Here is a 27,772-nt window from a genome sequence, read left to right as displayed (position 1 = left end):
TTAATCCTTTTTAAATGTAAAATTGCAGTTGTGCATTGAAATGTTTAAATACTAATACAATTATAACCACCTATACTGTTTTATGATCTTTTTTGCACTCCGCATTATATCTTACCACATTTGAAAATGTACATTTGAAAAATAATTATTTTTAGTGGCTGCATAGTATTTCATTTTATGAATGCACTGAAAATTATTTGATTCTTGATTGGTAGACATCTAGTTTCTTTTCAGTTCTTTTGTCTTTTAATCTGTACATTAAATGTATGCTTGTCTAGTTACTTCCACTGGGTAATTGCCTAGAAGATAGAAGATAATTTTAAGTGAAAGGCAGATGCATTTTTTTAAGGCTTCTAGGGATATCTCTAAACTGACCTTCAGAATGGAAGGAATCTTATACCAATGAACAATTCCAGCAGCACTATAAAAGTGTGATTTAAAAAGCTCAAATCATGTAAAGTTAAACCCTAGTGATTTTGAACTCCTTGCCATCTAGTATGATGAGGTCTCTAATTTTTTTTTTTTTTCACACTGACATTTGGTAAGAAGACTTTATAATGAAGTTTTTGAAAAGCACCATTTCATCGCAGCGAGTTCCTACATCTTCTCCCACTTTCCCGTAGATTAATTTATTTTTCTCTCTCTTTCTCCCCCCTTCCAGGATGGAGGTATGATGCGATGGATATAACTATGGGATACTGTGTGGGTACAAGGCCTCCCCCTTCTTGCCTCATCCTCCTGCTTCTCAAGCTTCTGGCCACAGTGTCCCAGGGGCTGCCGGGGACCGGGCCCCTGGGCTTCCACTTCACTCACCCTGTGTACAATGCTACCGTGTGTGAGAACTCGGCCGCAAGGACCTACGTCCACAGCCAGGGTAGGATGGGCATCACCTTAATAGATCTGTCCTGGGATGTCAAATACAGAATTGTATCTGGAGATGAGGAAGGCTTCTTCAAAGCGGAGGAAGTCATCATTGCAGACTTCTGTTTCCTCAGAATAAGAACTAAAGGTGGCAATTCAGCCATATTGAATCGGGAGATTCAGGACAATTATTTATTGATAGTCAAAGGTTCTGTCAGAGGAGAGGATCTGGAAGCATGGACCAAAGTGAACATACAGGTTTTAGATATGAATGACCTGCGACCCTTGTTTTCACCCACAACATACTCTGTTACAATAGCAGAAAGCACCCCTTTAAGGACTAGTGTTGCCCAGGTGACTGCCACAGACGCCGATATAGGCTCCAATGGAGAATTCTACTACTACTTTAAAAACAAAGTTGATCTCTTTTCAGTCCACCCCACAAGTGGTGTCATCTCTTTAAGTGGGCGGTTAAATTATGATGAAAAGAATAGGTACGATCTGGAGATTTTGGCTGTGGACCGGGGGATGAAACTCTACGGAAACAACGGAGTGAGCAGTACTGCGAAGCTTTATGTTCACATTGAACGTGTAAATGAACACGCCCCAACTCTCCATGTGGTCACTCATGTTCCTTTCTCACTGGACAAAGAGCCGACATATGCGGTGGTGACAGTCGATGACCTAGATGAGGGGGCCAATGGAGAAATTGAGTCTGTTTCCATTGTGGCTGGGGATCCTTTAGATCAGTTCTTCCTGGCTAAGGAAGGCAGGTGGATGAATGAGTACAAGATTAAGGAGAGAAAGAAGGTCGACTGGGGGAGTTTTCCTTATGGCTACAACCTCACCCTTCAAGCAAAAGATAAGGGGTCCCCCCAGAAATTTTCAGCAGCGAAGATCATCCACATTGCCAATCCCCAAAGAGACACTGTCCCAGTTAGATTTGAAAAAGAAACATACGATGTGAGCATTAGTGAATTCTCCCCTCCTGGTGTCGTGGTTGCTATAGTAAAATTAAGTCCCGAACCGCTCGATGTGGAATACAAATTATCTCCTGGTGAGGATGCACAGTATTTCAAAATTAATCCCCGGTCAGGTCTGATTGTCACAGCACAGCCACTGAATACTGTTAAGAAGGAGGTTTATAAGCTGGGAGTGACAAACAAGGAAGGAGATTTAAAAGCACAAGTCACCGTTGGCATAGAAGATGCGAATGACCACACCCCAGAATTTCAGCAGGTGCTGTACGATGCTTTTGTGAATGAAAGCGTCCCAGTGGGCACAAGTGTGCTGATGGTTTCAGCTTCTGACAAGGATAAAGGAGAAAATGGGTACATCACCTATAGTATTGCCAGTCTGAATTTGTTACCATTTGCCATTAACCAGTTTACAGGTGTTATTAGCACAACTGAAGAATTGGATTTTGAATCCTCCCCGGAAACTTACAGGTTCATCGTAAGAGCCTCCGACTGGGGTTCGCCATACCGCCATGAAAGTGAAGTAAATGTGACTATTCGAATAGGAAATGTCAATGACAACAGCCCTCTCTTTGAGAAAGTGGCTTGCCAGGGAGTTATTTCCTATGACTTTCCAGTCGGGGGTCACATCACAGCTGTCTCAGCAATTGATATTGATGAACTTGAACTTGTAAAGTACAAAATCATCTCTGGAAATGAACTTGGTTTCTTTTATTTAAACCCAGACTCCGGGGTTTTACAGCTTAAAAAGTCGCTGATGAGTTCTGGCATCAAAAATGGTAATTTTGCCCTCAGGATTACAGCAACCGATGGAGAGCATTTTGCGGACCCCATGTCTGTTAACATTTCAGTCCTACATGGGAAGGTGTCCTCAAAGAGCTTTAGTTGCAGAGAAACTCGTGTGGCTCAAAAGCTGGCAGAGAAACTGCTCATTAAGGCAAAGGCAAATGGGAAACTGAACCTGGAAGACGGATTTCTTGACTTTTATTCAGTTAATAGGCAAGGACCCCATTTTGACAAGTCATTTCCTTCTGATGTGGCTGTGAAGGAGAATCTGCCTGTTGGTGCCGACATCCTGAAGATTAAAGCCTATGACGCCGACTCTGGCTTCAATGGAAAGGTGCTGTTTACGATATCTGACGGGAACACGGACAGTTGCTTTAATATCGACATGGAGACTGGGCAACTTAAAGTCCTTCTGCCAATGGACCGAGAGCACACAGACCTCTATCTCCTTAATATCACCATCTATGACTTAGGCAATCCACAAAAATCTTCATGGAGGTTGCTGACCATCAATGTGGAGGATGCGAATGACAACAGTCCAATTTTTCTCCAAGACAGTTACTCAGTTAACATTCTTGAAAGTTCAAGTATTGGAACTGAGATAATTCAAGTGGAAGCCAGAGACAAAGACTTGGGCTCTAATGGGGAAGTAACTTACTCAGTGTTGACAGATACCCAGCAGTTTGCTATCAACAGCTCAACTGGAATTGTCTATGTAGCCGACCAGCTGGACCGGGAATCTAAAGCAAACTACTCTTTAAAAATAGAAGCTCGAGACAAGGCAGAAAGTGGCCAGCAGCTGTTTTCCGTTGTCACCCTTAAGGTTTTTTTGGATGATGTCAATGACTGTTCCCCGGCTTTCATTCCTAGTAGCTATAGCGTGAAGGTTCTGGAAGATCTCCCCGTTGGCACTGTCATTGCTTGGCTGGAGACCCATGATCCGGATCTTGGGCTAGGGGGTCAAGTGCGCTATTCTTTGGTCAATGACTATAACGGGAGATTTGAAATAGATAAAGCAAGTGGTGCCATTCGCTTGAGCAAAGAGCTGGACTATGAAAAGCAACAATTCTATAACCTCACGGTTCGGGCCAAAGACAAAGGTCGACCAGTCTCTCTGTCTTCTGTTTCCTTTGTTGAGGTGGAGGTGGTGGATGTCAATGAGAACCTCCACACTCCCTACTTCCCAGACTTTGCTGTCGTTGGATCTGTAAAAGAAAACTCACGCATCGGAACAAGTGTGCTGCAGGTGGCAGCCCAAGATGACGACTCTGGGAGGGATGGAGAGATCCAGTACTCCATCAGGGACGGCAGTGGTCTTGGAAGGTTCAATATAGATGACGAGAGTGGTAAGTTTACTAGTTTGTGCCGAAGTGTCGTTTCCCGTTTCACGAACTATGACACTGGAGAAGAAAAGGAATCTTCTCCCACTGAAAAAGAATGACAAGTGAGTTTGCATTTGGTACAGAGAATGACTCAAGTGAAAGCTTTCTGTCAGAATGCATTGGTTTATGAGAGGCATGTTTTGTACAGTGGTTCTAACGGTGGTTTTCAATAGGAGTCCTTTTTCTTGCTTTTTGTTTTTCTTGTTCAGCACTATTACCAGGTTATCTTTTGATAAGCATAGGCAATTTTCACCCCTGTTGATTGCACTTCTGACCTTCACGAAATTAAGGGCCCTGATAAAGTAAATTACATTTGAATTGGCTTTAAATTATAAGTGTGAAGTGGATTTTCGAATGGGTCTTCTACATGGATCTTTCCCTTTCTAGTACAGCTTTGCTGAAGTGGTTTTGCAGCATTGCCTGGCTTTTGATGTTTCACAGGGCACATCTGGCCTTTGAATGACAGGGATTTGCACTAGAGATACTTAATTAACATATGGCAGTGTGTTTCTACAAATGTTTTCATGAGAGGCTGGAGGGGGCATGTTATGGATTGTACTCAGAAGAAATGGATTTTCAGATATTACTTGTAAGAATTGTTTTATAGAAACATTTTAAAATATGGGAGAAAATTGCCCCAATATTTTCATTGTCTTCCACCTTTTTATTTACTTTTCATTATAGATACAGATACACACACACACACTTTTCTGTTCTTGTTATTGTTGTTATTTTTCTTTAAATGGACATGTACCTGGACATGTGCATGTGTGTGTGTGTGTGTGTGTGTGTGTTCTTGATTAGCACTGTGTGTTTTCTATGGGTTGTAGTCATCTCAAGACAGGCCAATGTCTTCTCTGTTCTCAAATAAATGGTAATATTAGCTGTTCACAGTTTTCAAGGTACACTTATATATATTAACTCATTTTCTGCAACACTCACAGAGTGCTTAGTTCCCAGTAATGATGATGATGATTAAAACAGGTCGTGGGGGGTGTTGTTATAGTGGTGGAAAAAGGACTTGAGAAATTGTATTAACTACTGGATAGAAGTTACAAAACTCTATGTATCATCACAAATTTAAACTGTAATTTTTATATACACGGTCTCTAATTATCACCAGTGTAAATGGTAAAATTGGTCTCCATAGCCATAATGAAGGAAAAGATAAATGTCAAGGAAATTAAGTTCTGATTTATTTACACACTGTATTTTATTGTGTATCATTTTTCATTCGACTGGAGTATATTTTCATCATTGAAATACAGAATGAGAAGGGGAGTATGTTTACTGAGTGTCTACTCTGTACTACTTTTGTTACCACTAATGACCTCATGGAGTCCTTAAGGTGGGCACAACACTATGTGAAGGATTTTATAATAGGGTCTTCTTTAATGATCCCAACTGCCCCATGAGGTAGAAATAATAATCATCAAGTTGTGAACTGATACGCAGAGAAGACTGATAACTTGGAGCCTTCAAGCTCAGCTCTAAGTTAACTGCTGTACAGGGTGCTGTCTTGTGTCTAAAGACACATATGGGCTTCCTCGTGTTTCCAGATACACCTGAATTTGGTGTTGATTCAAAATCTCTCAAGCAGTAAGTGTTAAACCATTCAAAGTCCTTATAGCCCTGGGTTCATGGACTGATGGCACTGGCCATTTGTCACCCTTCTTTTTCCTCCTCCTTGTCTCATTGTCTGTGGCTCTCCAGTGAAAGAAGCTTCTCCTCGGGACTCAGATGGGGATGGGTAAGGTAGGCCAAACAGGAAGGTGTCAGGTGGAATCATTAGCCACTGTTACATGCAGGACTGCTTCAGCCACATGGAGTTGGTTTTGTTTGCAAGTTTCATGCTGGTGTAGCTTGGTGCAGGGAAGAGCAGGAGCACCCACGCTGGTGAAAATGGCGTAGCTTTCTCTTATTTGTTCCATATGATTGTTCTCAGCTTGGGTGTGATTTCAGAAAATGTGTGTATAGTTTCGTCTGATGGTACAGCTTACCTCACAATTCTTGATGCCAAGAGTTTGTTGTCCTTTGTCTCTGTTAAAACAAAACAAACAAGCAAACAAAACCCCTCATTGCTCTGACTTTATTCTAGTATATTCTGGACTGTATAAAATAAATTTTGCCATGGGTCGTAATAACACCACTTACATTTGGACATTGCTTTGTGACTTAAGATGCTTACTCAAAAAACATTAAGTCTTTTAGGTTAATAGCTAAGTGAGTTAGGTGAGGTCCTATCTGGAGGACATAGATGTATCTACAACCCACCTGTTTCTCCATTTTAACTGGGTGCCCTTTTCTTTGCATTCACTACAAGTTCTGCTTTACTTCTCCAGAGGATTTTTAATTTTAAAACTATAGTAGCAATTTTTTTTTTTTACCCCCTTCACATATCATTTTTACCTTCTCTTAGAAAGCAAAACTGTTTTTCTCTAAGTATATTATAGAACTGGATATTGATATTGTTTATGAATTTAGAATTTCTGTGTAATAATATCCTGAATCATCTTACTTCCTCCTTTCTCACCTTCTGCATATGTTAATTTGCAAGCCCAGGAAACTGATGAAGAATGATTGCCAAGACTTGTGCTGGCAAGATGCTGGGGTTGAGGAGAGCTTTGGCAAACGTGTGTCCAACAGGAGAAGGCATTACCGTGGTGCTGTTGGGTTTGCATTACTGTGGAGGCATCCATCAGCTCTTTGCCTCCAAGTGCTAAAAAGCATGGCTTGACCTGCTGGCAGAAGGAATGGCTGTTTAGCCCCACGGCTGTTACTGAATCTCAAGTCCAGACTCTGTTGTCTTCATTTGGTCCTTTGGCATAGAATGGACCAAACTTGTTTGGGTGTTTTCTTTTTTGTTTGTTTTTGTTTTTGTTTTTTGGTCTTTCAAGAACCTTTAAGTCAGCTGCCAAAGGCTATTTAATGGCTTTCATTGTCTAGTTGTTCTCAAATTTAGGAGTGCACCTGAATCTGAGAGAGTTTGTTAACAGATGCACATTCCTGGGCCCTTCCCCCAAAGATTCCGTATCACTAGGTGTGGGGTAGCAGCCCCAGGGGATCTTCATTTAAGCCCTCCCAGCATTCCTTCTATACATGGCTCAGAAACACCAGCCTGAATCTTACTTGGGCTCCTTAGAGAATGTCTCCCAGATTAGATCTTTTCTGTAAAGCCCTTTTGCTTCTTCTTTTGAAAGGCAGGAAATTGAGCTCATATTTTAGATAAATTTCTTTTCTAGTCAAGTTTTACAATCCAAATAAATCTTCTATTATTCATTAGTGGTGATCGCTTTCTGAATGCATTCCCAATGGATCAAAAATCTATTTCTGTGGTTTGGTAATTGCCGTGCTTGTGTTTTGTAAAACTGCATATACTGGGAGTAGTTGATCCATTTAGTAGTTTTATGCTCCTGATTTTTTTTTGCGGGGGGGGCTGCTCAGTGAACAAAGCCTTACCTTTGAATTTTTTTTTTTTAACCATGCACCGGTATTTAATAAATGTTTAATGATGTTCACAGTAAATGGATTAAGTGGGAGGCCCCCAGCTACAGTGGATTTGATCACAATTTAAATTACTAGTCTGGAAGATGCAATTTAATCATTTTTCCTTCACAAAGAATGCATTCTTGTTGTCTGACACAACAGGAATTCATATTCTTGACTACTTAGAAGTTTTAGAAGGTTTAGAAAGAGTGCGTTGTATTTTTTAAAACTGTGATTTTTCCGTTAGATTCCTTTCTAAGCTGCAAACTTGAGCAGTGATTTTATTGTTTTATTTATTTGAAGTTAAAAAATATTTTAATTGGGATAAACAGCTTCTAGTTCAACACATGCATGGGAAGCTATTTTGGCTGTCCCTTACTGCTACTTCTATCATTTCTTTCATTCACCAGATATCTGTTAGGTGCCAGGCACTGTGCTAGGTGCTTGGTGGGTGATGTTTCTAATTGTTACAGGAATCCAGAAGGCGGGGTTTCATGAGGCTTGTTCAATCAGGGTCAGCTTCTGGGAGTCCTCAGAGCTGGGAGTGGAGCTGAGCACAGTAGACTCCAGATCTCATGTGAGCTCCCCGCCTTTGCCACCCAAGCGTGCCGTAGTAACTTTCTTGAGCACATGTAATATTTCTGCATAACAAACAACCACAACATTTCAGTGGCTTATGGAAACAGTTTTTCTCCTTGTTCCCAAGTCTGGGAGAACAGTTAAAGATGCAGCTGTAGGTTGAACTGTAGCCTGCCTCACAGGCCTACCAATTCCAGGATCTGGGCTGAAGGAGTACCCTCTGTTTGGGACATGCTCTGTTCTCAGGGGAGAGGTGAGAAGCTCAGGAGGGCTGATGGAAGTCTGTGGTACCTCTTAAAACCCCTGCTCAGATGAAGCCCACATTCCATTAACTGAGTGGGCCATGGGTCCATGTTCAACACTGAGGTGGGACACAGAATATTTATCTTATAGAGGAATGGCGAGGAATGAAGAGTTACTGCATACTCACACAGCCTGCCAGAGCATACATTTATATTTACCTTTCTTTAAATTGAAGCTGCAGCCGGCATTTTTCCAACATATGGGAGCCTAGAATGCTCTCTTTATTCCAAATGTTTCTAACCACTGTCTCATCATGTAATGTTGCTTGTGTGCTCCCTATGCATAGGGCCAGGGCCAGGCACTGATGACTCAGAGAGCTACAGGTACAGAAGTTTCCCTGACTGCCCGAGAAATCAGAAGGCAGCAGCAGGTGGCATTGCTGGCGACGATGGTGAGAGTGCTTACCATTCACCCAGTGCTATCTGTGTGCCAATTTCTTTGTCTTATTCTGGCATCATATGAGGTGGGCATAGTTGTGTCCTTTTTTTTAACACATCTGGTGTCTTAAGAGACAGAGCTCACATACACAAGACATGTACATTTAAATTTACCTTTCTATACATTGAATCTGCAGCGGGTATCCCTCTAACACATGTAAGCATGGGTGCTTTCTTTATTTTTAAATATTTTGGTACAATTGGCAGAAGGTTAGGAGACCTAAAGTACATTTGGGTTCACGCAGACCCCCAAAAGGAACATCTCACACTAAACACTGTAAAGCGAATTATTATTTTCAGTGAACATATATTCTAACAACAAATGAATATAGCTTTATGTTGTGTTCGGTATCTGTACTAGCTCTCTCCCTTTGACCTCTCCAGATCCATTTCCCACCATTCTTTCTGCTTTATGTCCAGATGCCTGAGTTCCTTGGCTTGTGGGCTCCTTTGTTCCCTGATATCTGTCCGTCCTGCCTCTGGGAATGTAGAGAAGAGAATTAGGTCAGGGTATTTATCCCTTTGATTCTTTCCATACTGGTTACTGTGGCTTGGCTGTACCCTCTTAGGGATAGAAATAGCTCCCCACTGTTTTCAACCCTGTAATGCTGCATTATTTTCTCTAAACCCTGCCTATGCCTTCGTAAATAGTCTGTTTATTACATGCTTCTCAATGACTCGGTTGGGATTGTGCCTTCTTTTCTCTGTCAGGATGCTGCCTGATAAAATATTTATTTTATTTTATTTATTTTTTTATTTTTATATTTTATTTTTAAAAAGCATATTTTTAAGTTTAAAAATATTTCAAAGGCTGATGTTTTTCAGAAAATCCTATTAACTCCAATTTCTGCAGTGCTGCCCTGTGTATTGGCATATTCCACTGAAGGCCAGGAAGAAGAGTAGAGAGGTCATAATTATCTATTGCTTTCATTTTGCGAGAAAAAAGAAAGTGAAACTAGGGGACTTTGTGTCCCTATCTCGTTTATATTTCCATGTGTTGTTTACAACAAGACGATAATTTTTGCTTTCCTGAAGACCCTCTCCCACCAGACGTGGGAAGAAGAGGGATTTGGATGGATGGTGTGGTATTAAGATTTCAGGTTTTCAAATGTTGTGATGCTGTACCTTGATCTTCGACAGGGAGAGGGACACACTTCAGCTAGTGGCCAAGGAAAAGAATATAGTCCTCTAACTGAGTAGCTTTTATTTAAGTTAGTTCAACTGAAGAGTTGTTTGCTAGCGCCAGTGCTCAGTCTAATATTCTTTTATCTGAAGACTCTAATCGTCAGAGAATCAAGGGGGGTTGGTAAATGAAAACTAGGAACAGGAAAATCTGTGTTGTGGGGAAAATGAGGAGCTTTCTGTTATTGCAGAAGCTGTTAGTGTTAGCCCAGGTATTTAAAGGGGTGAGTGATTCCCACAGTAGCATGTATCTTACATAATATAATAATATACAAGCTTCCTTTTTCTTATATTCAGAGACGCCAGAAATCCTATTTTATCTTACGGATGGTTGTTAATCTTTCCAGCTTCTTTTCCCCAAACTTATCTTTTAACTCCTCTTTGACAGGCTGAGGAGTAAGACAGATGTTATTTGGCAGTTTTGGTACAATTTCTGACAATTCCAGACTAAAAGGCAGTCTCCATCCTCATTCTGTTTTCAAGGCAATATTTTCACCACCGCCCATCTAAGTCAAAGGAGACTCATTGAATTTTGGCCCAAGCTTGCCCTTAAAATTTCCACTCGGGACCAGAAGAATGAAGTTACGATCCAATGACAGCAGAAACTTTTCTTGGCTCTGGATTTTTAACCTTAGCTCCAGACTTTGTATCATAGTTATTGAAGAGGAAAATAATGTCTCCCAGAGGAGCCCTGAACACTGCACAACATTCAGATGAATTTAGTAGTTATCCTGTAAGCCAGGTGGGAGCGAGGATTAGAAGCTTCTGAAAAATAATGAACAGCATGCTTTTATGACTCTTTTCAGCAGGTGCCTTCTTCTTGACCTTTTCTTAACTGTTGGCTGAAGGCAGTTTAGGTTTTAATAGAGGATTGTTGGTCCAACTCAGTAATTATGTCTGTGTTGTGTACCAAGTTTGAACTGCTATTATCCCCATGCAACTAGTAAATGATAAAAATAATGACAACCATGAAGAGGAAGTACAAATAGTGTGACAAGCCAACCACCTGAAAATTTGTGTGGTTCTTTTCTCTGAAATCCATCTTCCTTTTATATCAATAAGGGAAGTTTTGAGTGACTTACCTGGCCCTTCTTGTCAGAGTGCTCAGTGCTGTGTGATACTAAATTGTTTTTATTTCTTCAGTTAAAAGAGAGGAAAGCCTCAGAGGTCCAGTAAGGAGAGTTTACAAAGACTATCAAATGATTACTTCTTCTCTTAGCAGTTCTCCTTTGGATAGATTGCATCTCATTTCAGTCTTCTAAAAAAATGTATTCTGTAGGTGTTCTGTGTACACATTGAAGGATACTGTCATTTATCATTATATTTGAAGAATTATAGGGTTTGATAAATATTTATGTGATGCCACTACATTCACAATGTTTCACTGAAAAGAAAATGAAATGAAAATGAAAATGGGCTCTAGTCTGTATTTTTAGCTTGCTGGTTCTTATGAAAGCATGTCTTATCGACAAACAGAATCTACAAAGAGTTGTGTGTAGGATTCAATTCAATTTATATTAAATTCTGGGCACCAGTATACGAACTACTGAATATAATAGGAGTCTCCAATTTTCTCTTTGGATGTTGGAGGATTTAGTGTCTCCTCTAGGGCCAGTCTTTGTGATTAAATTCATATTTTCATTTGCATAATATAGTTAATATTTTAGTTACTTTTAAAAAGCAGTATGATGGTGAGAATAATACTGAACTAAAACAACATACTGAATATGAAATGTCTTGAGTCAAAAAGTGAATAAAAGTTGAAGGAATTAAGCTGAAAATTGAAGTCTCTCTCTCTCACACACACACACACACACACACACACACAGATATTCTGGTGAAAACATCATGTGGCTTACCCCCAAGATCTATAAAATAGAACTTAAAACAGTTTTCATAGCTTTTTCTCCACTTGCTTCCTAAAAAGACTGCCTCTTCTCCTTCCATTTCCCTTCTTCCTTTTTCCTTATCATCTCTTTCTTCCCTCATTCCCACATTTGCAGTTCACGATTCCCTGTAGGCAGGGCACTTTGCACTAAAAAGGATGCACACATGATTAAGTCAAGGGCTAGCAGTGAGACAGAAGAGCATGTAATTACAAACCGTGTGATGCGTAAGTGACACAAAGTAAGTGAGTGCCTTGTGCTCGCCATTCATCATGTTTATTGTGGCCTCAGCATCACCCTTTGGCATTGCGGGATGATTTTTACAAATTCCAATTGGAGACAAGACAGTATGAGAGATAACCAGAGCATTAAAGTGAGTTGATGATGATATATAAGCCAGACCTAATTGTCAAGGAATGTCTAACCCCGGAAACAGGTCCAAGTTCTGTGAGGCTTGAAGTGCATACCTTGTATCATCTGGGGTGCCTGCTTTGAGAAAAAGCATAAAAATGTACGACTACAAAATTACTGTATTTGTTTGAACCGAGGAAGGAAATCACAGCAACACTTAAGTTTAAAAGTCAACAAACAACCGCAAATACCACAAAACTCAGAAAAATAATATATTCTGTTGATTAAATTCCTGACCTACCTCTCTAATGCTTTCTTTTGCCTACATATTTTTGGTTGCATTTTTGGTTTGATTGCCTCTTCACGGGATAACAATTTTGCAATTGTTTCTATAGAAAGTACAGAAAGATTATTTCGTTTTCTCCCAGTGCTGTTTGATTGAAATTTGTTTGTTATTGGTGAGGGTTTAGACATGTTACTCCATGGTAGTGGCTTGTTATTGGTAATATTATGTAAGTATTCTACACTGGTGTCAAATTTTTTTTAAAAATCTCTATTGAGTTTCTTTTTCCTGTGAGCTCTAACAAACAACTTTGCTGCTAATACATTTAAGTGTCGGTGCTCTGTAAACAAAAAGAGTCCAGTAATTTCCATTTTGGGGAGCCTAATCAACAAAGGAAAAAGATTGTGGTGTGTTTTTAACTTGTATGCTACATTTCAGGAGAGAACTTTCATTTTTAACTCCAGAGGCAAAAACCAAGTCTTTCAGTTACAACTGTACATATCTAATGACCGGGAAATTTTCCACAAGCTAACGTCTGGCTCTGTATATTTGAGCTTGCCCCCGCCCCAAACCCCTCCTCTGTCAGTAACTGTCATCATCATTCTGACCACCACAGGATATGCTCATATAATGATATAAGTTCTAGTCTTTCATGTCCATGCTACAGTGTTGGGTCTCTCAGTCCAGTAGGTAGTTGGAGTGTCTTTGGAAGCCATTCCTGCACTGGGATGCGTCTAACAACAATTTGTCTCAACTGGTATTGATAGAAAACCATGTAAATGTATGCCACAGAATGCAAACTAAATGTATCCTTAACTCAATTCTGCCCTATGCCTGATGATGCAAATGTAATAGAGGAGAAGTTGGAGGGGAAAGAGAAAAGAGTTTTAAGTTATTGTGGTTAGATATATTACTTTTGTAAAACAAACAAACAAACAAGGTATAAAAAAGTATAAACATGTAAGCATTGCTAGGTTCCTCTCTAGGGCTTGGAAGCTTGGAGTCCGATAGCTTCATGTTAGATCGGCATCTGCCAAGCTTTGCTAGTAAATGAACATTTTTCAGAGAGAAATAAGTCTTCAAGGTCCGGGCGGGGGGGGGGGGGGGTTGGTTGTTAGTGACTGAGCTAGACCAGGCCTCAAAAACTAGTCCTTGATTTGAGGACTGGTATCAGAGACACCTGCACCAGGTTTAAGGTTATTATCCTTCTCCGTTATTATTGAACTAGCAGACAGACAGTGCAAAAGATACAAGATCTAGGCTGCATGTGAATGGATCAGGCCTTGGTAAGTCCAAGTATCTCAAGGAGGTGTTCTGGAAGATCTCTAGCCAAAGCAGCACTTGAAGAGTAAGAAATATGCAAGGTCAAGATGTTTATCATCTTGGGCTCACTGCCTTTTTGGAGCAGCTGGCTGGTGAGAGAATTGCATTGTTCCTTGGGCCCACTCTCTTTATAACACCCATTTGGGAATTCGGCAGTAAGATACACCAAGATCTGGAAACAGATATAAAGAGCCTTTGAGGGCTGTCCTAATAACTGTTGGAGTTCTTTCATTTAGACTCATTATCTGTACCCTAAAAGCATGACTTGGGGATTTCCCCTAAATCTTGAGGGATTTCGCTGAACCATCGTGTCCACATTATTATTAAAATTTATTATAGATAATCTAATTTATGACTGTCTTAATGAATATATCAGTAGCGCATCTCCCAGTGATTTCCCTGCTCATGGGCTGCTGGCGTTGGTAGGATGTTTATGATTTCATTGGCCGGAACCTGATAAAGCCCTGTAATTATTAAAAATACACATTTACTTGGGGCACCTGGGTGTCTCAGTGGGTTAAGCCTCTGTCTTCAGCTCAGGTCATGATCTCAGGGTCCTGGGATCAAGCCCCACATTGAGCTCTCTGTTCAGCAGGGAGCCTGCTTCCTCCTCTCTCTCTGCCTGCTGCTCTGCCTACTTGTGATCTCTCTGTCAAATAAATATAAAGTCTTTAAAAAAAATACACATTGACTGGAGTTCAGCTTTGATAGGGAATTCCATCTGTGGGATATCATATATCAGACTTGAATTAGTGTGAGGCTCCAAGATCCTGAACAAAGTCATGGGGATGGAGCATAAAGTTCAAGTCTTCTCCTGAAAGGTCACACCTGTCCTCATGGAGGTCACACATCTCTCCCCAGACCTGGGTAGAATTTATCTATGTCTTTCTCACCCCTTGAGAACACTTCTAAAGGAATGTTTACCACGTGGCTAACCTGAATGAGCTTGAAAAGGCAAACAGTGATTCAGTTTGGGATAACAATTTCATAAAACATTGTTCTAGTTGCAAGAACTGCAGTCCTCTCTGACTGTAGTTTTAGCCCAGAGGACAAATGATCAGGATTGGAATGTGTGAGAACTATGTTTATCGGTCACTAAGATCTTGTGTTTCTGAAGTAGGATAGTGTAGGCTGTCAAGGGTGTTCACGCTAAGTCAAAATTCTGTATCCCACGGTCACACAGCATGACTGCAAAATGTATATAATAATACCTTGCTAATTGAGAACTTCATAATTTGGTAGGACACCTTCAAGAACTTGGATGGAAGCAAACACTGTTGTTGGGGGCCGTGTAATAGACTTTAAAAAGAATTTGCTCTGACATACCTGAACTCTTGTTTTTTTTTGCCCAGACCTTATTTACTTTGCACATAATTCTAATTAGCTAGACTTCCCAACACCTATCCTACAGTATTTTAGAAATCACATAGCAGAGATATTGTTGTAGAAAGGCTTATAACAACAGTGAGAAGTCACTTTGCTACCCTTTATGCGATTGGACAGCAAGAGGAACAAGTAGCTAACACACATCGTGTGTTTGTCATATCCCAGGCACTAAATCAGTATTCAGTCATTTACTTCTCACAAGTATTCCAGGAGGTGGGTACCCTGACTACCCACATATTATGGATGAGGAAACAAAAGCTAGAATTTAAATGACTGTCCAAGGTTTCAGAGCCCTGGGAGAGATGGGATTTAAAGAAGGCAGGCCAGCACCAGAGTCTGACTTCTTCATCACGACACTTCAGACATTCTCTGGATAAGCAGCCCTAAGTGTCTCCTTAAGGGCTGGAACCCAGAGGGAGCCCATCGCTTCATTACCACGCGGTGTAATAGCTGATCATTATAGGAGAGCCCCAATCAATGTAGAGAGTTAGGTTCCCTAGAAAACAGACCCTGGGGCAAAAGTTACACTGCAGGCTAATGTTTTATTAAGGGTGCGATCCCAGGGGAATGCGGAGTTGGGGGGCGGGCAGTGGGGAGGAAGCCAGCCTGAAGGAAGGGAGTAGGCTGTCAAGGGTACCAAATATAAATTGGTACATTATTAAATTGGTTACAGCTTTACAACAAAACCCAGCATGTTTCTCAGTCTCCCTGTGTGTCTCCAGGGAGGCCACATAGGAGCGCTGCATCTTGGGGTTGGAGGGGAGGGTGAGCGTCCTTCTGTTGGTTCTTGCCCATTTTTGACCTCTTATTGATGAGCTTCGTTGTGGTGGTGGTGGGGGGGGGGTGTTTAACTCCCTCTTCTGGGTTGTGCTTGGTGTGCCTGGGCAACTGAGGGATCCAGGATTTTATTGGCACAGTCTCTCTTACCTGACCGTGCTCTGTGGGGAAGGGGTGGGTGGTATGTGGGGGGCTCGTTTTTCTGTTGTAGCAGCGGGCATTCCTGTCTGAAGCTGGGGAACAAATTGAGGCCTGAGGGTTGTGGAGGGGGTGGGCTGAGCGTGCCTTGGCACCACACACACTGGATCTGGGTAGAGAAGTAAAATGTATTGGGGAAAGATTTTTTCATCAAAAGCTAAACAAAGCAAAATTCCACCCCTCAAACTGCGATGCCTCCCTGGGCTGACGCTCGACTCCTTAGAAAACTCAGCTACATAAAATGACACATTTCCCAAAGGCTCTGATTTGTCAAGCCATTAGGATTCCTGTTTCTCTGGCCCTTGCACCGCTTAGAAGTACAAGGGGAAAGTGCCCGCACTTTGTAGTCTTCGATTGATGCCAGCAAAACGTCTTTTTAGTACCTTGCCTTTCTTGTGAGCCTGGGACATCTGAGTGCCGTTTTCTCGAATGCGTGTGCATGAATTCATGGGCTGGAAATGCAGAGGGAGGTTGAAGAGGAGCTAGAGGTGGGGGTTTTCTGAGAGTTTTGTCTGCAGAACTGACTTTCCCATCTTCGCTCCTTGTCACGGAGTAATACTCCCTTCCCATTCCTCCTCACCAGCACCGTCCCCACTATCCTCCCACACTTAAGGACAGACCGCCTTCTGTTATTTGCTCTGCGGGCTGTTTCCCGTACTTGAACTCACTCCGTCCTCGCGTTGAACTTATGAGGCAGGTGCTGTTATTATCCCAGATTTATGGGTGTGGGAACTGAAGTTTAGAGAGGTTAAATGACTTGTCCAATTGCACAGAGCTAGTAAGTAACAGAGCCAAGGCTTCAGCTCACGTCGCCTTACTCCACAGCCCTTGCTCTTTTCCTGACTGTATGATGCTGCTGAGGGCCGCATGTTTGGGTCTTCCCAGAAAAATGCCACCCCCACCTGCTCTGGGCATCCCATTTTCTCATGTGTCTTTGTTGCTAGGAGCTTTAGTGGAATATCTGCAGTATAGGATCATTTATTTTAATATACATTGTATAATACATTCTGTAACATAATGAACATATAAGACTAAGTAAATGTATTCAGTATAACAAATGTACAATATATAATACAATTTACAATATAAAATGCATAAATAATAAAATACATAATATAAAATAAAATATGTAACTATACAATAGTATATAATAGTATAGTTATGTTATTCTATATTATTATTTAATATACATAATGTGTTTTATATAACTTATGTTATACATTTGATAATATAAAAAATGTCATGTTATGTTATATCATATATATTATATTATATATGTGGAGCACCAACTATGTGCCAGACATTGTTCTAGGCACTGAATCAGACCAGTGAGCCAAATGGACAAGAGTCCTTTTCTTTGTAATATTCTAGTGGAGAAGTAGGTCATAGTCAAGATAGGTGTATTATATTATATGTTAGATGGGCTTAAGTGGTAAGCAGAAAAACAATGCAAGTAAAGGAGAAAGGAAGTGTCACCTGTGGCAGTGGATTCCAAAGAATGCCTCACTAAGAAGGTGACTTCTAGATAATGTCCTGTAGGAATTTTAGATTTATAGCTGGTGATTTTAACATGGAGAACACAAACGAGGAGCACACCTGGTTGATTGCCACAGACAAACTCAAGTCAGTACTCTGTGATTAACAAAACCACTCTGAACTAAGGCAGAAAATAATACAAAAGACGCAATTATTATAAATGCAGATTAGTTAAACACAGAAGTCTCCCATTTAAAAGTATTTTCCAGTTAATCAAAAGTCTTAATGGGGGGCACCTGGCTGGCTCAGTTGTTTAGCGTCTGCCTTCTGCTCAGGTCATGATCCCAGGATCCTGGGATCGAGCCCCGCATCAGGCTCCCTGCTCAGCGGGAAGCATGCTTCTCCCTCTCCCACTCCCCCTGCTTGTGTTCCCTCATTCGCTGTCTCTCTGTCAAATAAATAAATAAAATCTTTTAAAAAAAAGTCTTAATGTAAATGTACCCCATCTCAAATGTCCTTTAACAACTTTTTGTTGCCCTCGCTCTTACTATATTTGTTTCCCATCTTCCTTCTGGACCCCCATTTTTCTGAGTACTGTTTTGCAGCTGTGGTACTTTTATTATCGTCAATTGTATTGTCTTTAAGCCTATTGGACTGAGCATCTTCTGTGTCAGGTGTGAGGTCCTAGCTGCTGAGTGTGGAGGTTGGCCCCTTGCTCAGAGGACTTCCATTCTAATGGGGAGGATAAGGCATGTTGGTAGGAAAAGTGGAAATACATACACATCCTATATGCAAATTACTGATTATCAAGGAATTACAAAGTTGAACTGGATTCTCTTTTAGAAGTCTAGTTACCCTGGAGTTTATTTAAACAAAGAGAAAAAAATCATCATGTTTGCATGAAATACATATTTGATTCTTTAACAATTGTGACAAATAACAAGGAATTATGCCATGCTGCACTCATGATCTATACTAAACACTGGTATTTTGGATTGTATATAATTTGAAGAAATGTCTCAAATCCTTTTTGAAATACTGTAGTAGCCAATACATAGAGGCATGCCCTAGGTGGGCATAGGAATGCAGTTTAGAAAAGAGAGAGAAATATCATACTTGGAATGACTCAATTTCTTCAAAATCCCTGAGCAAGAAAAGCAACATTGAACTTTCATCCTGATTTCATACACCTTCTATATATATGTTGACTTAAATCCAAGAGCAAAAGTTAGTACTCTCCATCTCCATTTTGAGTAAACAACTTCAGGTATATTTAGATGGCTTTCCCCCTGGATTTTTACCTGGGAGTGGTCTTTTCAATTTTTTTTTTTTTTTTTTAAATTTAAAAGAGGCTAGGTTTGGCACCTTTATACTGATGTCACTGGTGTTCCTATTTCTTGGGATCCTAGGAAGATTCATATTCTTTATAGCTGATACAGTAAATAAAGGCTGTAGCTCCCACTAAGCCAACCTGAGAAAAATCTTGACTGATAGAAAATAAGCCTGAGTAAACTATTTGCTTAGAGTCCTCCAGTTTGTGTGTGTGTGTGTGTGTGTGTGTGTGTGCACGCATCAATTTGTGTAATAATCTCATTCATGTTGGTCTCCAGTACCATTCACCCCATCAGCATTGCCGCAAGAATACTGTGAACCTTGTCTACGTGGAAAACTCAATTTATTTCCTAGGTATTTTCAAAAACCTTTTGTAATGTTTTCAAAAACACCTTGAGTTCCAGGGACTTTAGGAAAGATTTTCAAGAAACAGAGAGGGTGGGTTTGGAGGTCAGATCTGGTTATATATGGTTAAGAGATCCATGATTCTTGAGCTTCTTGCATGATTGAATTAGATCTAAAACGCAAAGTTTACTTTCTGAAGAATCCACATAGAAGACATAATGCTGTATAATGTCTATAAATCAGTTTTTCATCAGATCCTCCAAGTAACTATCCTCCATCTGGAAATCACAAACATTTTCATCTCTCTGAGATACCACATGGATCCCTGATGATTTGCTGTGGTGTGTCTTCACTGTAGGGCAGGGCCTACAGTGCCTTCCCGTAGCCTTCACCTTGACGAGGACCCTTCCCTACTCCCTACCCCTTCCGCACCTGGATGCATGTGCGCACGCATTCCTGAGTGGCTGGGTTGGGACTTAAACTGTATTTTTATGAATTCTTTGGGGCACCTGGGTGGCCCAGTCAGTTATGCGTCTGAGTCTTGGTTTTGGCTCAGGTCGTGATCTCAGAGTCATGAGGTCAGCCCAGTGTTTGGGGCTCCATATGTGCTCATGCGGAGTCTTGAGATTCCCTCTCCCTGTCTCTCTGCCCCTCCTGCTCATGCTCTCTCAAATAAATATATAGATCTTTAAAAAAAATAATATAAAAAATCTTTGCTGATTCTTTTGGGCACAGTTAGCCCAGTGTCCTGAGTTGACAATGGAAAAAGGTGCGATTTACTGAGTTAACTGGCTTTTCCATGACCCACAGCTGATGCAGGGAGCCTTGAACTCAGGACTTGTAAGCATGAGTTCGTTCTGCTCTGCTCAGATCTGTATTAATTCAGAAGATGTTTCAGAAGTTTTGGGGTTTGGCTGCCTTTTTTTTTTTTTTTTTTTTGTTTTTTGGTTGTCATCATTAACCATATTTATTTACTGAAAGGTATGATTACTGGATGGGCTGTAAGAAACATCACTTTTTACTAGAATAGCTGATGTCAGAGTTGACTATGTGCGCATTTTATACATGGGAGCTTTTTAGATGACCATCCTTTACAGCGTTTTACAATTATTTTAAATTCTGTTGTTCACTGACCTAAAAACATCATACCTCACATTTGAAGCAAAGATGAAAGAGCACTTTGTAAAATCCCACATCCTCTGTTTTTAGTCACAGAACTCTTTAAATTAAGTCATTAGCATATGCAAACAACACTCCTTTTCCCAAAGTGGTATTTCTACTCTGCAATTATTATGTTGTTTTGGGTAAGATAAATAAACCCTACATTAAAACATTAGACACTGAAATGAGAAACAGTAGCACTGCCATTATAAAATATTAGGGAGCTGTTAAAAACATGAGCAAATTACAAACCATCTCCCTGGGGCTCCTGGAAGGCAGGTTGAGCCAAGTGATACCCCCTGGTACTCTCCTCTCCAAGTGTGAACTCTAGGATGTTAGAAATTCTCTGCTGGGAATGACGGGCCAGGCCACTTAGGCAGGGCTGGCTAGGAAAAAGAGGCTTCTGCATTCATTTGTTCTTTTCAAAACAGTGCAGTTTCTCCAGCTGTGAGGTCATATTTCCAGTTGTTTCATAAACTTAAATTGTTTGCTTTGTCTGATACTGTTCCAGTCAGTTCTGTTTTCAGGCAGACAGATCTACATTGGGGAAGAAACTCGTGTAGGGAACACAGATGTGGGGTTGGCTTTTGGGCAAACAGCAAATCATTCTGGGGGCCTCAGATGCTAATGGAACATGCAGAGCTTGGTAACCAGGTTTGAGTAGATGACTTGAAGATTTCTCTCTGTTGAAGGGAAGTATTTCCTAGTTGGCACATGGGTTTCTAATAAAGAGGCTGAAAACACCAGCCTTGCTGTGTTTGGCTTCTTACCAGAAGGTGAATAAAGATCAGCAGTTTTCTCTCTCTCTCAGATGGATCCTAGAATCATTTTGGATAGGCAGGTGTGTTTTTGTCCACTTGGGTGTTTGTTGTTATTGTTTTCTGTCTTTTAGTGTTTCTCAGTTGCTCTGAGTTGGCAACTCTTGAACAGACATATGAACCCCAAATAATTGTCCTGAGAAATTCAGAAATTACTGAGCAAGAGGCTATTGGATTTCCATAAGTAAGCAAATATATCCTAAGAGCTCATGGGTGAAAATTGCTTTTTATTTAATGAGTCATTTTTATTGGAAGGTAATGATTATGTCCAGGCCATAAATACAGTATAAATTCCCTTCAGTGGACATTAAAAAGATGACTTTCAATTGGAAGCTGCTCTAAAGGCTTCAGAATATTGAGGTTACAAAATTTCAAACCTGTGCATTCTCTACCCTATGAATGTGAGGAAATGGATGAAACCCAGCAAGAGCTTGCATGCAGGAACAGATGTTTATGACTGTGCACCAGCAACTTGGAGAGAACATATGATGGTGTAATGGTTAAGAGTTTTAAAAGGATCTTCTCATGCGTCATCTTATTTTATGGTTATGGGCACCCTCTGAGTGATCTGCCCTCTCCCTTATTTTGTAAATGAGAAAAGAGGCACAGGGGGCTTTAAGGACTTGCCCCAATATGTCATCTTTCCAACATATCAGACTGCTTCTTCTTGGGTTTATGAGTGTGTAATTTTTCCAAGTAGCAATTTGAGCAACATGTCTTCAAAGTCTGAATATATTTTTCTTTCAGGAATATTCGTCCAGGAACAAGAGTTATTGCTGGTGGTCAAACTTACTTGTTATACAGGATGATTTTTAAAAATTCAGCTGTGTTCCATGTACAGCTGGGAAATAAAAACCGTGGTCCAGTTATTTGAAATCACATTTAGGCTATGCATTCTGCATTCTGTCTGTATTAAGATTCTATACAGATGCTCAGAGAGCAGATGATAGACCTTTTCTAGCTGACATTCATGCTACCAAACTATCTAACTGTTTCCAATTCCCTGGTTTGTTATAATTGCTTCGCATGCCTCGGATGTGGGTGTATTTAGGTCTTGCCATGTACACCCTGGCGATACTTTATCTTTGCTCAGTGTTATCGGCATATTTGTCTTACTCCTTCTGCTTGATTGTAGGCTCCTTGAAGGCAGGATTTATTTCTGTAAGTAAATATGCACCCTTGTGTCCCTTGTCTTTCTGGGGCCAGAGTTTGGCATAGGATCACTGCTCAGTAGGATCATAGGATCATAGTGATCATAGGATCACTGCTCACTTTTGAAAGGAGGAAGAGAAGGAAGGTCTGGCTGTGTATATCGCAAATGCCACTCTCTATCTCTGTCCCATTCCTTTCTAGAAGTTGGATTTGATGGAGGCATGTTTCCTGCCCATCGTCTTCACCTCTGAGCATGTGGAGATTTGTTCCATAACCTTCTTTGTTCTTCTGTGGTTCAAAGCTTTGAATAATGTATATGTAGACAAAGGAAATTGAGACACAGATGATCTGCAAGGAGCTTTTGTCAAATACCAGAGTTTGAGGTTTATTTTTTTCCAGGCCATTTAAGGTAATGACAAAAATAATGATAATAGCTTACATTTAAAAAATATATTTGATTTTCAATAATTTCAGTACTTCTCAGAGTAAAGTACCTTAAGTCTTCTTTTTTCCTGCCCTAACAGCCAATAAAATGTCCGAAGAGCTGCCTGTCACTTTCTTATAAATGCAGTCATCTCGGATTTCCAGTGCATTCTTATTATTTTAAAGACTTACTTATTTATTTTAGAGGGAGAGAGAGGGAGATAATCCCCAATCAGACTCCCTGCTGAGCACAGAATCCAAAACCAGGGCTCGATCTCATAACCCCTGAGATCATGACCTGAGCTAAAACCAAGAATCGTTTTAACCAACTGAACCACCCAGGAGTCCCCTCCAGTACTCTTTTAACACCTGGCTTGTTCTTCTCTTACACTGTGTTTAATGCTCTCCTGGTCCATTCTTAGGCTGACTCTTTATATTTCTATTTTCTGATGGACTTTGTCCTCAACATAATTTTTTAAAAATTATCTTTCTTCTCTAGCTTTCAATCAAGTCCTATAAACCTCTTACTGTCAAGTTCAGCTCACCAAGCAGCTCGTCCCCCAGGTGCTGCCTCCCTGATCCTGTTTGGAACTTTGGGTCCATTTCAGGCAAAAGTTTTCCATATAATGTGTTCTGTTCAATTTTGAATGTGCCAAGGACCTCAGACTTCACTCCTCTCATAAAGATGTGAATATATTAATCTTCAGGTCCTTCAATTTCTATTTTATATACATTGACCTCTTTTGGTATTTCTTTGCAAAAGTACTTCAGTATTTTCCTAAGTTCTTTGGCCTTGTCACTTCCCTACTGCCTTCCCATCCATGTGTTTTCAGTAGGCAACACTGTTTTGAAACATTCTTTACATAATAAACATTTCTAAACATACTTTAGAAACATTCCGTCTTTAGGGCTTCTGGGTGGCTCAGTTGGTTATATTTCTGACTCTTGATTCTGGCTCAGGTCATGATCTCAGGGTCATGAGATCGAGCCCCACATTGGGTTCCACGCTCAGCATGGAGTCTGTGTGAGATTCTCTCTCTGCTCCTTCCCCTGCTTGCACTCTCTTTAAAATAAATAGAATTTTTTTAAAAGATTTATTAGAGAGAGAGAGAGATCACAAGTAGACAGAGCAGCAGGCAAAGAGAGAGAGGGAAGCAGGCTCCCTGCTGAGGAGAGAGCCCGATGCGGGGCTCGATCCCAGGACCCTGAGATCATGATCTGAGCTGAAGGTAGAGGCTTAACCCACTGAGCCCCCCAGGTGCCCTTAAAATAAATAGAATCTTAGCAAAATACATTCTATCTTCTCTTTCATTCAGTCATCTTCTTCACTAAGGAATAGTTTTAAAGCTTGCTCCACCATTGATTAATTTATATTAAATGAGTTATTTTGTATACAGCACAGAGCACAATGTTTCTATTCCTTATATATTTATTTCAGCTTCCTTACTGCAAAAGGAACCTAACAGGTATTACTGATGATTGCTCAGACCTGCCCCTATACTATCAGACATTCATAAATGTAAACACAAAGCATTCAGTTATCCAGCATTTCTGCATGACTTCATTTTTCTTCTGGCAGACAGCACACACTACTTTTGATGGAGTTACTCTGTCTGTGGGGGGCCGGGGGCAGGAAAAGGGTCCCTGTGAGCAGGGAATCATCTCTTTTGTATGTATCAGGCAGTTCTAAGACTATGTGGTGGTAATCCAGACCAAGGGGGATTATCTGGTCTTTGCCTTTGTCAAAATCACTTTGCTGGACTGTAGATGAGAAAAAACCTTAGAACTTTGGACGAGTACTCTTTATTTTCTGATAGCTGGGAAACCTTATGAATAAATAAGAGAAAGATTTACAGGTCAACTCTTGTCTTTGGTGTCCACATCGTTCATATTCAGGGCCAGAATCTTCACTGATGTGCTCAAAATATCCTAAGTACTATTGAAAAAATATCAATCTTTTTTCATTTAGTTTCAAACTTCACATTTGTTACTGTTTCAGAATTGTTAAAATGACCAGAACAGAGTCTTTGGAGTATAAAAATATGGGCTTCTTAGTTCTATCCATATGAGGAAGAAACTCAATGAGAATCAGACCAGGTTCTGGAAGACCGATGTCTTAGCATGGGGCTGTAAAGTTAGGTTAGGCCTGCTTGGGGCAGGGGCCGGCTAGGTCATTAACTGGAAGAACATTTAGAGGAAGTAACTGTGAGAGAGACACGATGGCTAGTGTTATCGCTTGATGATGTCATTGGGTTGGAATTCCATCATGTAATTAGAATCGCCCGCGTGTGTGTGTGTGTGTGTGTGTTTAAAAAAGCTGGTTACAGGCGAGGTTCTGTTCTCACGATAAGTGATGTTAAATTTTAAAACTGGGATTATGTGTAGGAAATGTTAAATTTGAAAGCAAGTGTGAATGCACCTGTCACATAGAGTGTCTCATCTTCAAAATCCTTGTTTGTGGTTAACCTTTGATATTTACAGTGCATCTTCTCATGGGTGGAGTGAACAGTCTGGGGCTGGTCCATGAACATTCCACTTGCTCTGTGGCACTCAGTGTTTGGTCCTTCATCGGTCTGTGTGTCTCTCGTCATTCTCTTCCAGCCAGACTTGGCTGTCTGCTTGATTTGCCATTTCCTTTGAGCGCCCCAAAGGAAATCATGTTGTATATGCTCTCTCATGTAGGGTACTGCCCATGTGACCTTCCCAGCTACCCTGTGCTGTGAGGCATAATTATTCCCACTTCAAGACAAGGAAACACAGCATAATTTAGCACTGTCCATAGAGCTGAGACCAAACCCAGATCCCTTCACCTTTAGGCCAACTTTATTATTATTATTATTATTTTAATTTTAGATTTTATTTATCCGAAACAGAGAGACAAAGCAAGAGAGGGAACACAAGCAAGGAGAATTGGGAGCGGGAGAAGCAAGCTTCCAGCAGAGCAGGGAGCCTGATGCGGAGCTCAATCCCAGGACCCTGGGATCATGACCTGAGCCGAATGTAGCAGCTTAACACCTGAGCCACCCAAGCGCCCCGGGCCAACTCTGTTTTGAGGGAGAACCTCTTGGCGGTGCCCCAGTCTTTGGTTTAGCAGCTAGAATTCTTCTGTAGTTGGGAAGGATACAGAGTCTTCTTTTCACGAGTGGGTGCTGTAGCACAGAGTCCCGCTGCATGCCCCCCTGCGCCCTAACTGACCTCTCGCTGTCAGTGAGCTGCTGAGGGGATGCTATCCTTAGGGCAACACTCGAATTGTTCCTTTTTGTTTTCTTTTGTGTTATTGAAGTGAAATTCACATAGCCAGTTAAAAGTGCTCAGTTCAGGGGCATTTAGTATGCTCACAACTGTACATTTGACATTGTGAATGTACTACTACACATTTACCCCCTCTGTCGAGTTCTGAGCTCCCCAATCCCCATTCTCCCCAGCACCTGGCAATTACCAGTCTATTTTCTATCTCCTGTTTTTGCTTTTTATAAGCATAGAGGACAGCCACAGTAAAGAATGGGATGCAACGTGATTCAATTACCCCAATGTTAAAAGAGAAGGTGGAATCTTAAGGACTGGGGCTTCTTTTTATGTTATCATAAATCCAGGAGGTGAGTTTCAAGAATAAAACCACATCTTGATTTATCTTCCCTTTTGTAATAAAAGAAAGATGTTAATTTTCTAAAGCACCTTTGATCTGACTTTTAAGAAGTAAACCCCTATATTTTTGTAAACCCATATATTTTTGCTCAAGCAAATAGGCAGCTAGCGGAAAGATAATTAATTGATGAATTTTTTTTTTCCATTTTAATTGTAAATTTCTTTTGGTGAATCCTAGTGACAGTCTGGGAATTTTATGGATTAATCTCCCATTTTAAGTATCCTGTTCCATTTTTTTTCCCCAACGGAAATATTTTTGAAACATTGATTGTTCATTATGGGATGATGAGTGTAGCAGGCATTATAAAGAGAAGGGAAGAAACAGGAGAGGCTGTCTTTTTTCTCAAACACTGGAGTTCGTGTCCTCTCGGCAGACTTGATGCTTTATGAGTATTTGTTGCTTCTTCATTGTAGTATTAGTTACATTCAGAGGACCAGATCTCATAGAATGCCAGAATATCAAGGAGAAAATTGAACTTTTGGCTCAAATCAATTGAAAATTATGTAAGGAGACAGGAGACTCCACAAAAACATGTCATGTGAAGGAGCAGGAGCCGGTTTTTCCTTTGATTCCAGATTTTAATATCAACTTCTAGTATTTAATAATAAAAGACAAGGCTTCACATGTATTTTTAATGTCCTCAAGTTTGAAAGTTGCATGAGTCTTAAACTGGCCCTTACAAGTGGGTTTCAGAGCTGATTAAAAAATAAACAAATCACTAGAACTCTGTGTGGAGGGTCAGCAGGAGTATCATTTTTAGGAATAAGCAATATTTACATTGTTCTTTGTTCACTATTTTCTTCAATTTGTCATTTGGGAAATCCGGTTGGTATAAAAATGACAAAGCTCATGTAGTTTCCTGCTCAGGTGTTCTCTCCCAGAAGGGCAACTTTCCTTTCTGGAGGGGAGACCATTGTGAGTTCCTGACCCACAGCGGGGACCCTGAAGGGTTGAACTGCTACTTTCCTCCATTCTACCTTAGTATCACTTGGCTTTAATCCCTCTGCCACCACCCAGATACCTGTCAACCTCCAGCTTGAATTTATTTCAAGAGTAACTTCTTGGTCTTTTCCATTTTAAAACAACAACAGCAACAAAGTACTTTCTGGAGGGTTTTTTCCTTCTTCAGGTTCTGCTAATGTCCAGATAACCACAGTCTGACGGATTTTTTTGTGTGTATATCCAGAAGGATGTTCAACGGACACACCAAATTATAGGTCTG

The 27,772-nt window shown here is 40.6% G+C and overlaps 1 protein-coding gene across 3 annotated transcripts in view; it reads left to right on the top strand.

Annotated features, from left to right (window-relative positions):
- Window positions 1-27,772, top strand: part of FAT3 (FAT atypical cadherin 3) — a 660,150-nt gene that overhangs the window by 141,531 nt on the left and 490,847 nt on the right. For all 3 annotated transcript variants that reach the window (XM_004763574.3, XM_004763573.3, XM_045087202.1), the window contains exon 2: window positions 662-3,970. In XM_004763574.3, coding sequence (XP_004763631.1) covers window positions 679-3,970 — 3,292 coding nt within the window. In that variant the 5' untranslated portion in view covers window positions 662-678. The remainder of the gene's footprint in view (window positions 1-661; window positions 3,971-27,772) is intronic.

This window comes from Mustela putorius, unplaced genomic scaffold (genome assembly GCF_011764305.1).
Source record: "Mustela putorius furo isolate JIRA1106 unplaced genomic scaffold, ASM1176430v1.1 tig00001069_pilon_pilon_pilon, whole genome shotgun sequence".
Classification (NCBI taxonomy): domain Eukaryota; kingdom Metazoa; phylum Chordata; class Mammalia; order Carnivora; family Mustelidae; genus Mustela; species Mustela putorius.
Note: the sequence above shows the minus strand (reverse complement) of the source record. Positions and strands in the feature narration are given on the sequence as shown.